Raw genomic sequence first — 11,795 nt, 5'->3', positions numbered from 1 at the left:
CAGGGTTTCTTACACACAGGTGTGTTTGTCGGAATCCGGACCACATTTTTTCCAAACTTCTTCTGGGTATTTGCATGTGAGGTTAGAATAGAGTAGGTTCGGCCCTACCCACTCAAATACTTCCTCTTCGAGGCCTAGACACAGCCCTCTTCTGAAGGCGTGACTCTCTGCTATTGTGGTCGTAATGTCGGGAACTGAGGGGATAATTTCACCAGCAATACTGTTCCGGGACTTCATATGGGGTCCTATGATGGCATTAATACAGTGATCGCGGGCCATGTCTCGACGCCATGTGTTGGTTGCATTTGATATCAATTTTCTRTAAGTTGTCGGTCGTGCCTTGGTCCATATGGGTTGGTTGCATTTGATATCAATTTTCTATAAGTTGTCGGTCGTGCCTTGGTCCATACTGTTGCAGCTTCATGAGTATGATACTCGTTTGCATAAAAACTTCTACAATAATCTTCCCAGCCTGGTAGTTCACTGCAGGATCTTCGTGCTAGACTTACTGTGCAAGTGTTCCCACTTTTGATATAGGTCACTTTCCATGGTCTTGGGCTGACATACCTGTCCGGTCTGTAAATTATAGAGGACCTTATATCATGCTCTTTTGAGTACACCATTGCTATATACTGATATTTTACCCAATAATTGTCGAATTGGGACAAGCAGGGGATCACCCAATGTTCCATTTCTTCTCTTTGAAATCCCCACCATGTCCGAGTTTTATCTCTGCTATGTCCTTCGACCCATCCTTGTAGCAGTTCTTTGGTGCTGTTGTATTTCAGGATGCCTGTGCAGTCATACCTCCATGTTGACACAAAGGAGATATCAACCTGCCACAGTTTACATCTAGGGGAAGCCCCATGTCCTTCCCATTCAGAATCATTGAGGCTGAGTAAAATTCTTCTAGCAACACATTTGTCTATTTTGTCAAAATCTCCTTTGGGTATTGATTTTAGCTCTTCGACAGTGGGCAATTTTTGGACATACATGTGTGACTGGTAAAGGCCTTTAAACTCTCCCCGGTTCCTAGTAGACCCTTCCGGGAAATCTCCTTCATAGTGGACGACATTCTCTTTGATCCATATCCATGGGAAGGTGAAGTTTAGCCATTCCTCATGCATAGCCCTGTGAGGACTGAAAATTGATCTGTAGCTGGTATAACAGTAAGTCTGGAACCACAGCGGACCCAGGGGTAAAAACTTTTGGCCTTTACATTTTGCCCACGTGTTCCAGATACAGGAGTCGAGGCGTGTGATGTCTGCTATGCATTCATCCACGGTGTTGTATTTCTCTGGGTCCTGGGCCGGGGCCGGAGTGGTTTGTGCTTCAATTTCCGTTGCATTGGTAGTCTCTTTGTGCGCCGTTATATTGCCAATTGTACTTGGGGACCTTCTGTACCATTTTTTTATAGGCTGTCGGATGCTTTCTTTGTGGTCTAATTCTGGTTCTATTTGTGACTGGGATTTTGTCACATTTGAGGTCATAGTGTCCCCAAAACTCCCATTTTGGAAGTATGGCCGGGCAGAATATGTGTTTGTAGGGTGCTGGAAATACAGCTTCATATTGCCAGTATCCTTGGTGCGCTAGGCCCAGCAGAGGCCTGCATCCCCAATCGCAGTGCCATTCGGGTGGTTCTCTCTCTGGCTGTATCCAGTTGCACTTAGTCGTTTTAGTCTCATGGCCTTCTAATATTTTAACCCACACAACCAATCCGTCTTTAGTTGCCAGTAGATTTGAGATTGTCCATCTGTGGTCCGACGAGAAGTTTTGTCGTGCCAGTTCATCTATCCAGGCCTTCTAATTGTTCAGGTTATCTCGCCATGCCTCATGACCCCTTCTTTTTATCCTGTTCCAGGARTCAGTTTGATTCTCAGAAGTTTGGTTGGCATCCCAGGGCATGAAGAGTTTGCAGGCGCTGGTGTTCCAGCAAGTCAAATTTCCATATTTTGTGTTTGCATGAAACTCTGGCATGAGTGACTTTCCATGGTTGGTATCCTACTTGGTACAAAATTGATAAAATTAAAGCAACAGCAAGAAACAAAGCTAAAAGCCTTAAAACAGTCTGCAGACATGGCTTCTTTTTTACAGCTGCAGCCGCATCTGTGTTTGGGAGGGTTTTTTTTTTTTTTTTGGTGAGGTCGGTTTCCCTGTCATTGTCCTCTGGGTCTTCCTGGGTCTGTGACATGTAGGTGATCCTTTCCATCTTCTTTCTGTTACTGTGCAGCTCACAGACAGGCTTTTTATCTTTATGGGGGAGGGGGGGTTCTCCTCTGGTGGGGTGTGGTTACAATCAGTCCTTCCTCATCTTCAGGGCCCCACCCCCTCTCCTGGGATTATTGAGGTCAATCATCCCACAGCCAATCCCAAGGAAAGAAAAAAATATATCATAAGTCGAATGAAGGGGAAACCGTACGTCTCACTGGAACACCATTAATTTATTCTGTCTCGCTCTTCACCCTGCGCAACCGCGAGGGGATGCGGGTTAGGGCTCTAAAGAGCAAGCCAGAGTGGCGGCGAGGTGGTGGGGCAGGAGCCTCAGCTGTGTTGACCACCTCACCATGTCGTCCAAGAACAGTGATCGTGGCTCCAATGGAATAAACCCCTTTAAGGGGGACCATCACCATTTGAACTGCGACCTGCACTTTGTAAGTGGAATCAGGGCGGATAGGAATTGGAGTTCTCTGAGCCACGTTCCCGGGAATCTGTAGAACTCCTTGCCAATTCCACGCCTCAGAGGTGATGGTGTATGTTGCCACCTTTTGCTTGGGGCAAGCTCCTCTAGGACACCAAGCATCAATGTTGGTGGTGTAGTAGTACATGTCAGACATTCTGACCCTCTCCTCACGAGGGATAGGTGGGAGGTCTATCAGCAGGATGAACTGCTTCTGGATAACCTGTTTTATTAGGGAGGCCCATGTGGTGAGCTCCCAGGGTCCTTCCCAGCTGCCTTCTTGTGCAGTCGCTTTTACATCATCTGGCCTGTCGTCAGGTCTGAGGGCCAATGTTAAGGGTTCTCTATAAACCCTGAAAACCAAAGGGTACTCATGTAGTCCCAGCAAGGGCCTTCCCGCACGAATCCCGGCCGCTTGAAAGRGCCAAGATTTGTCTATGGTTTCATCCAACAAGTCACAGCAGAGGTCCTCGGGTGCTTTCGTGTCTCCCTCCTCCTTCTCATCAGTGACAGGATCCAAGGGGGGTGCAGAGGGATCACAGAAGAGTTCAGGGTAGAGAAGGGGACCGAGGCCCATGGAGGATGCAACAGCGTCAGCGGTCTCATCTGGTGTTAAGTACCTGAGAGGGTAGAAGAGCCGCCGCACCTGCCATCCACGAGCTTCAGCCGCTTGGACCAGGGTTCGATGGCAGCCTAGGGATGAAGATAAGGGACACCACTCCAGTTGGTGACCATCCCACGAACAACCACATCCCTCGGGCAACACTCCTTTGCGGTCCCATTGGACGACACAGGTAATTCTGGGCAGAGTGTCAACTCTGCATGTTCCACAGATGAAGGTATCCAGCACTGTCACTGGGCTTCTCCTGATTCCAATGAGGTCAGCGTTTGACCGTGGAGGGGAGAGTGGTTTCTTGTGGCCTGGTCCAACCCAGGCAGTCTCAAAGTCTCCTGCCTGCAGGCAAACCACACATCCCACATTACAGTGGTTCCATTCCACTGTCTCTGGATCCGGTGACAGATTACCTATTTTTGCATATTCTAGGGTCTTTAGGGCTCTGCCAACCCAAATACCCAATGTGGTTCTCATGATTACCAACCCGTTAWTCGTGGCCAGTCGAATATAGGGCAGTGGAGAGTTACTGAGATCCATGGCCATCTTCATTTCTGGTTCCTTAACCTAGGACTGGTTTCAGCTGCTCAACTYCTTGGATTCCTTTCTTCTTCAGCAGCACTGTGTTCTGGTCCAACACTTTAGTCACAGTGTCAACCTCTTCATACTTTGGCTTTACTGCCCCCGTACTGGGTTGTTCTCTGGCTTTAAGCCACACCTTCTGTCCCACAGCGAATGGGCATGCCTCTAAGGGGGCTGGGTCCGCCTCCTGACTCCTCCCTGTTTCTTCAGTAACAAAGGGACACTGGTTTAGTTCGTCAGAAGGGGACRGCCTTCCTGCTCCTGCTCAGTCCCAGTCGTTGAGGGCTCGGCCTATGTTGACGGACTTGAGGCTCCATTCCTTTGAGTTAGCATTTTTAGCTAGCCAGTTTTTGACCAAACCGATGGTACGTTCAGCAACGCTGTTGGCCTGTGGCGTGTATGGCGGTGAATATACCCTCATCACCCCATGTTGCTCACGCCACCTGTTCACTTGCACATTTTTAAAATGCTTTCCATTGTCGGTTCRTAGCTCTCGAGGAATGCCTAAACAGGCACATGTGTAGTCTAACATGGAGACAACACTATTCCCRTTGGCTTTCCTGACAGGTCTCACCACCATAAAGCCAGACATTGAGTCTACATGGACAATAAGATATTTCTCACCCTTGGTCCCTGTGACCCCTATGGGCCCAGCTACTGTATGTCCATGCATATTGAGCCTCATGGGATTGTGCTTTTGATGGTGAGGCCTTCAGTTCTTTTTCCTCTACTTCCTGCATTGTATTTCCCACATTCCATGCAGCGTCTGAGTACTTGCTGAAKCTGCTTCATAGGGATCCATAAGTTCTGCTTTACCAGTCCTCTACGTGTGGGTAGCAGCCCAGCATGTCCTAGAGCCTCATGCATGGTTACCACTACCTCCGCCACGTACTCTTTTGGAACCTCCTTTCCTTTAGGAGTAACGTTCCACTTTTCTGCTCCAATCAAGACGTTTCTGTTGTTGGAAAAACCTGTCCACTTCGTCGTTACCTTCCCAGTAAGATCCTTCCTTTGTGTGCGCTTTTTGGTGCTCCACGTCTTAAGTCGATTTGTGTCCTTAACTAGGCTATTTTTTCCCAAAGTTCTTTGTGGGCAACAGTTTTTCCTCTGGCTGACTCAAATCCATTCTCAATCCAGATGGACAAGACTTCTTTCAAGGCCTGTGTGCAATAGTAATTGTCAGTTACTACCCTTGCGGGCTTGACTTTCCTCTTGGTGAGTTCCAGCAACCCTTCYAAAACCGCTGTCACTTCTCCAGCTTGGGCTCTTCCACTCACCTTTCCTCTTGCTCTGTGTTGTTCTTTCCCATTTTGTATCAAGATGTAACCCCAATATGATGTTTCGTCAGGGCCTTTTCTTGATCCATCTGTGAAGAGCACCCAGTCATATTTTTTATCCTCAGTATGACTGGCAGTAGGCTTCTTTTGCTGTAACTGTGCCGGGCCTATTTCTAGGTCTAGATCCTGCAAAATGTCTTCCCATCTGCCCCATCTGGTGTTAGTTGCTCTTGTGCTCTCGATGGTGCCTTTTCTCAGGTATTTGTGCACCTGGCTTTGAGTCGTGACTTTGATGGGTTGACCATGGGCCTGCTCTTTCAGTGACCCCCAATATTTTAACACTGCCAGTTCCTTCTCTTYTTGGGGGTATTTTTTCTCCACTGTTGTCAGCATTGTGCTCCACAATGTGAKTAGGCCTCCTTGGTCATTGCTCAATTTGACCATGGCATCTTCGTTCTCGCAGAATATTTCTGCCACCAGCCTAGAGGTCAGGTTTCTAGGTTCAAGTCTGACAGCTTTCTGGATCTCTTCTATCAGTTTGTCAAGATCATCTTGGTTTTTGGGTGTCCATGACCATGCTTTTCCTTTGCAGCCCTCTGTCGTAGCCTCTTTTTTCAGGCATGCGTACAAGGTTTTTGCATACTTCTGGTAATTTGRTACGTGATCTCTCACATAGTTGCACGGGCCTAAGATTTTCTGTAGATCTTTTTCGCATCTGGGGAGTTGTATTTGTTGAATTTTCTCTCTATGACCGTCTGATAAGCCCAAGTCTATGGTGACTTGGAACTCCAGGTAGTTGACTTTAAAGTGGCCAAACTGGCATTTCGCCAGGTTTAGCTTGAGGCCTGCTGCAGAGATCTGTTTAACCACTTCTTTCAGACGTTTAAGGTGCTCCTCTTCAGTGTCATCTGCAATGAAAACGTCATCGATGTACACTGAAGCTCCAACATCTTCAAGTATTTCCAGTATGGCTGATTGGAATACATTTGGTGAGTTTCTTTATCCCTGTGGCAGTCTTTGCCACACATAGCTTTTTCCTTTGTGGGTAAAAGCTGTTTTTCCTTGTGATTCACGGGCTAAACTGAGTGAGAAAACCCCGTTAGCCAGGTCGATGCAGGATTTGTACTTTTTAACTCAGTGTTTTTAATGCACCTTGGGGTTTGATGAGACTGGCTCGATTTGCAACAGTTCTCCGGTTTAGGGCCTTGAAATTGATCACTGGCCTCCAGCCTCCTCCTGCCGCTTCAGGTTTCTTCACAGCCTGAATAGGGCTATTTGTGAGGGGTTTTGGCTCTTCTCTGATGATTCCCAGTGCATGCAGCTCTTTTACAATTTTGTCCATTTCTGCCACTGTTTCTGGGTGGAGAGGGTACTGTTTTACAGGTGGGTGTACCCCTCCTATGATATGATGGCAAAATTTTGTGCCTAAGTCTCTGCAGTCATTTTTGAAGCGAGCAATTCTGGCTGATTCAATTATTTGTTTTAATTTAATCTTTCCTTCCGGAGACAAATCTTTTTCTTCCAACTTTTGTTTTGTTACTTCAGGGACATCCACTGGTTTGTACCATGTTGTGGTGACTGAGGGGCTTATTTTTTATTGATTTTGATGTTAACATCTCCAATCTTTTCCCTTCTGATTTCCTAGCTTCCTCGGGGTCATGCAGGATCTTCAAGTCTTTGACCGCCACCAAACTATAAGGTCCTTTTAACCATTTCACATTTTTCCAAATTCCACATGGCATTTTTTCCACTGCTCCACTAGCCAGTTGAACATTCAAGTACCCTTCAGTCTCTAGGTCTCTCCGGGTCATGGATACCTGTGCCCCTGTATCCACCTGGAAGGGAATCCCATCTACATTGGTGAGGATGCGGCCCCACTTCCAGTAGGTGTTTTCCAGGGTGAACCGGGACCTGGGGTCCGTCATTTTGGCGGCCCTCCGGCCACTTGTTCCCTGGCCTGACGGAGGGCATTTTTTTATTCTGGGGTTAATTTGTTGTACTCTTCTGGGGGCAAGTATGGGGCTCTTTTGGGGCCTTGAGCAGGCCGAGTCGCCGGACCTCCTCTTTCCGGTCCTTGCTGTCATTGTGGCGGGGCCTATATTGTTGTCCTTGGTTGTTTGGCTGATACTGCTGTCTGGGGCCTTTGTCCCTCTGCTGAGGGGTTGGTTGATGAAATTTACCCTGGGGATTGGCCGGCTCCTTCAGGGCCACTTTGGTGGGGACTTATGGTGGCTTCGGGGTTGACTCCTTTTTTCTTCGTTCATCCCAATAGAGCAGTTCCAGGTCATACTTTCTTACTGYTGCATCCATTTGTGCCACTGTGGTGGTTGGGATAGGCATGGTAGCAAAAGTTATGTCACCCCTTCGCCCCTTTGTCACCATCCTCAGGGCTTTCACATACCTGGTTTGGGCGATGTTTTGTTCAACTGATGTCAGATGGGGGTTAATTTTTGTCCTTGTTCCAGTCTGAGTCGAGCCCTSTCAATGTGGGCATCCTCATCGTTTTCATCTTCAGGTGCAAATTTTTCATAGTAGTCCTGAGCTGAGTCTATTTTGTCGATGGGATGGCCTGTGATATGACTCAGCCGTTGGCGTTTTGCGGCCTCGCAGTCAGTGGAATTCACGATGAGGGGCCAGACGTCTTTTAGATAGTTTTCTTTTCCTTCGCCTGCACCTGGTTCTCTTACCAGGGTTTTTTATCTTCTTATACTCACGGAACTCATCTGCATTGGTGCTCACATCTTTGATTTATTTCCACTCCTGCCTTCCTGATTAGTCCTTTTCACCTGCGGCTGTTACTGGCGGCACTGGTTCGTCCGAAAGCATCCCATCTTCCTCTTCATACACCACGTCCCTCACGAACTTGTTTGCTGCTCTCTTCATCTTCCTCAGCATCATATCGTGGGCAATGGCCACATATGCTTGCCTGAAGTTAGCTGTCAATCTTTTGTGTGAAGCCAGAGTGGGATAAGATGGCATCATTATTGTGTTAGCCCATTCCCCCACTTTGGATTTTACCTTTATTTCCAATTGTTCATCCATCTTTTCAGCCCACGCTGGGGGTATTGGGAAGTCCCTCTGATCTGCTTCAGGCACATTGGTTCTTCTTCCATCACTGGTCTGGATTGGTCCCCACCTGGATTCTCGTGCCATTCTTTCTGATACCCTGAGGACATCTACCAGTTCCACCTGTTTCTTTTCTCCTTTTCTTTGTCCAACCTTCAGTTGTTTAGGGGTACCTTGCCCTTGTGCTGCAGCAGACCCCATGCTGGACTCAGCGTTGTCTTCTTCTAAGCTTTCAGGGGGTACGGGGGTTTGTGGACACTCAACAGGCCGAGGAGGGTTCGGTGGTTCATCCTCTTCTGAGCTCTCGTTTTCAGAGCTGGGGTCCCACCTGTTGAAGTGTCGAATTAGGTCCTGTTTCTTCTCTGACCAAATCGAGTTCTTCAATGTCCTTTTGTTTTGGGTGTTGCACACGGGTTTTTCCATTGGTTTTTCCTTTTTCTGTGTCCAAGGTTTTGAAACCCTACTCAGTCTTTTTCGGCGGGATATCTTTGACGGGGGTCTCTTTGGCAGGGGTCTTTTTTTCCTCCCCCCGTTTGGGCTCAGCTTTTATGGGTATCATTGGCATGGCCTTAGTCAGTCTTTCACTTTTCAGCTTTTCATCTGTAACCATGATGATTTCTTTCAGGTCTGTGGGCACATTGAGGTTCTGAGCGAAATGCGCTGAGCCTCTTACTGCCACCTTTTCTGCCATGTTTCATGGCAGGTCTCCAGACCTCAAATCACAGGTGCTGATGACGACTCTCCTCAGTCCCTGATGTATTGCATGATACAATCCCCGTTCCAATTTTTTCATCATTAGGCGGACATAGTTTTCCATGTCATCGCCTTTCTTATATGCAGGTACTAGGACGTGGATGATTCCATAGTGGGCCAATCCTGCTCCACTAGTCATTTGGGGTCGGTCTGGATCTTTTTTGTGGGTTTCTCTTAACTCCCTTACCTCCCTCTGGTATTCTTGCCCCGCATTTTTTATCAGGGCTTTTCTGAACTTCCCATTGTAACTTTTATAGTTATGGTCGGTGAATATCAGCAGTCTAATCACTTGAGATGGCCCATGGGTCTCCCACAGTTTGATGCAGGACTATACCATTCTGCATTCAAATCTTCAGGGTTTCCTCAGAGAGGGGGCCTAGCGGGCCTCGTCTCGGTGTCTCTGGTTCTGTGTGACGCTGTTTGCGGTCACATTTCCAGTGTTTTTTGTCGCCTTCAATGATGGGGGTGTTTTCAAACTGTTCGGTCAAAGCTTTCACAGTGTTCTGGTTTCCGACTCTTTTTGGCTCTGAGTTGGGGGTTTGACCCAAATAAGTTTTTATGTCATTCAAAGCCTGAGTCAGTTCCCCTATTTCTTTATGAATGTGGGATCGATCATCATCACCTTCTTCCTCACTGGAAGTACCTTCATTTTGTCTTGCTTCCTTATACTCATCATCAGTTTCTGCACCTGATTCCTCATGGTCAGTGGTATTGTCGGGATCTCCGACCATACTGTTCTCATCTTCATATCCATTTCTGTCCTTATACTTCATCATGTTTTTCCATGTTCTGAGATCAAGCAGTGGTTGCTCCAGAAACTTATACTTCTTTTCAACTTTGGATGCTGGATCGGCCACCACGCAGTTGATGAACTGTTCCCTGGCAACTAATCTTACCAGGTTGTCATACTCTGCCAATGGGCTTACCAACTTCACCACGTCGGTTTTCCATCCTCCTACTGTTGTCAGCCACCATCTGACCCATTCTTCCTTTTGGGCCTTCTTTTTAGTCTCTGTTGGATGCAGCAGCACGGCTAGCATGGCCCCATCCACCAGGCTGGGCCTATAGAAGAATGTGTTCTTGGTCATGTGGTCTTCCAGTTCAGCCAGGGCTTGCACTGGGTCTGTTTTTGTGAAATGTGAATGGAAGAGCGCCRTAGCAGTGGGATGCCATTCCTTGGTTCCCCTGCAATAGAGCAAAACTATGCATGGCGGGGCTTGTCTGATCTCTGCGTCGGGGGCCATTTCTTGTGATATCCCCGCTTTCTTCTTATCTGGCACGGCTGCAGCCATTGTACTTTTTTGTCTTGATTGGACTTGTCGATCCTCAAAGCCTCCTGCACATGTCACAGGACCGGGAAAAGGTCTCAACAGTTGTAGCTACCTACCCTGCAGTTGCTTTGTTCATTTCAGCAGCCTCTGCAGCAGGGTCCTCTCCTTCTCCCATTCCTCGAGTGGGTGGTGTGAAGGTTGTGTGCTGTTGGCTCTCTTTTAACACACTGAGCAGTCAACTCTGTTTCTGCTCTTGTAGACAAGCTGGGCCACTCCTGTGGTCCAACCCTTCACTCCGGGGGCGGTCCTAGTTTACGTCGAGCCCCACGTTGGGCGCCATGTTGTCCTGTGTGGCTCCTCCCCCAGTTTAACCACAAGGACACSGATGGGTCTTGGAGAGGAGACGATGTCTCCCTCTTGGTTTGGGTGCGATGGACCGGACATACAGCCACCTGGGGTGGCCTGTGTGGCCGTGTCCAGCCTGTCTCCTCCGGGAGACAGGGGCGGGAGCCTTTAGCTCGGTCTCTAGCTGCTTTCCTTCCAGTGGTCGTTCCCTTCGTGAACTCCGGCCTCTGGATCAGCGTACTAGCTCAGGACTCCTCCAGCTGACAGTCACCACTGTTCCTGGTAGCCGCTCCCTCTTAGGATGTGCACTTCTTACTGTGACCGAGATGTTTAGTGACCTGGACAGCAAGTCTCAAGGGAACTGTTAAAGGGAGTTATCCTATCACCCCAGGCTAATAACTATTAAAAATGATTTTATTAATTYATGACCTCATATCACTACCTCTTGGCCTCAAAGTAACCACACTCATTAATATGTTAACACCTTGTTGCTTTGAAGTAACACTCTCATGTATTCAGAGAAAAACTTTAAAAACCAATGTCGTCATGGAATTGTCTTTATGATTCTGTAAGCAGTTTAACAGGAATTTGCAAGAAAAGCCACATTTGATACAGTTTAAAAATATTGAATAATAATTGATGGTGATGAAAATAAAAGGCTCTAAGGCGCTGACCTAACTTTATGACTAGGTTGTGTGGCATTTTCAGTTAATTTTGGACGGCAGGACAGGTTGGAGCAGTGTTGGCATTACCTCCATGAAAAGCATCAGATTGTTGCCTAAAAAAGACTTCTCAGAGCTGGGCTGTGTTAATCTGGTCTTCGGTCCGTAGATCGCTTGAGAGAAGTGTGTCAGCGTGTCCCAGATGAGATGTCTCTTGGATCTGTTTGCTCCTCTTCTTGGGCTGTCCTCGTCTTCTTGCTGCTCTTCTCCAGTCGGGGCTAGAAGACGAGTTACTGCTGAAACTGCTCCTCTTTTATACTGTTTTTGGGCCCGCTCAACCCCCTTATGGTAAGGCTGGGGCTTTCTATCATGGACTTTTTTGTATTTCCAAGAATGAAGTAATCGTGCTGATTCTGGCAATAGGACTGTCAGGGACTTTTTGTGGTGAGTTAAAAAACACCTTGTTTTTTTTTTACCACAGGGCCTCTGGGACATTCCAGAAAAACCCCACTTCTGCTTTTTTCTGTTTTGCAGAAGTACTGTTTGTAC

At 47.5% G+C, this 11,795-nt stretch overlaps 1 protein-coding gene across 1 annotated transcript; it reads right to left on the bottom strand.

Moving 5' to 3' along the window:
- Window positions 1–464: 464 nt before the first annotated feature.
- On the bottom strand, window positions 465–2,009 carry LOC106521541 (uncharacterized; the record flags this gene model as incomplete). The annotated part of the gene is given in 1 exon segment (XM_014014167.1): window positions 465–2,009. A coding segment is annotated over 1 exon segment (1,104 nt), but the record flags the coding sequence as incomplete, so codon positions are not given.
- Window positions 2,010–11,795: the final 9,786 nt, after the last annotated feature.

Source organism: Austrofundulus limnaeus, unplaced genomic scaffold, assembly GCF_001266775.1.
Source record: "Austrofundulus limnaeus strain Quisiro unplaced genomic scaffold, Austrofundulus_limnaeus-1.0 Scaffold111, whole genome shotgun sequence".
Lineage (NCBI taxonomy): Eukaryota > Metazoa > Chordata > Actinopteri > Cyprinodontiformes > Rivulidae > Austrofundulus > Austrofundulus limnaeus.
Note: the sequence above shows the minus strand (reverse complement) of the source record. Positions and strands in the feature narration are given on the sequence as shown.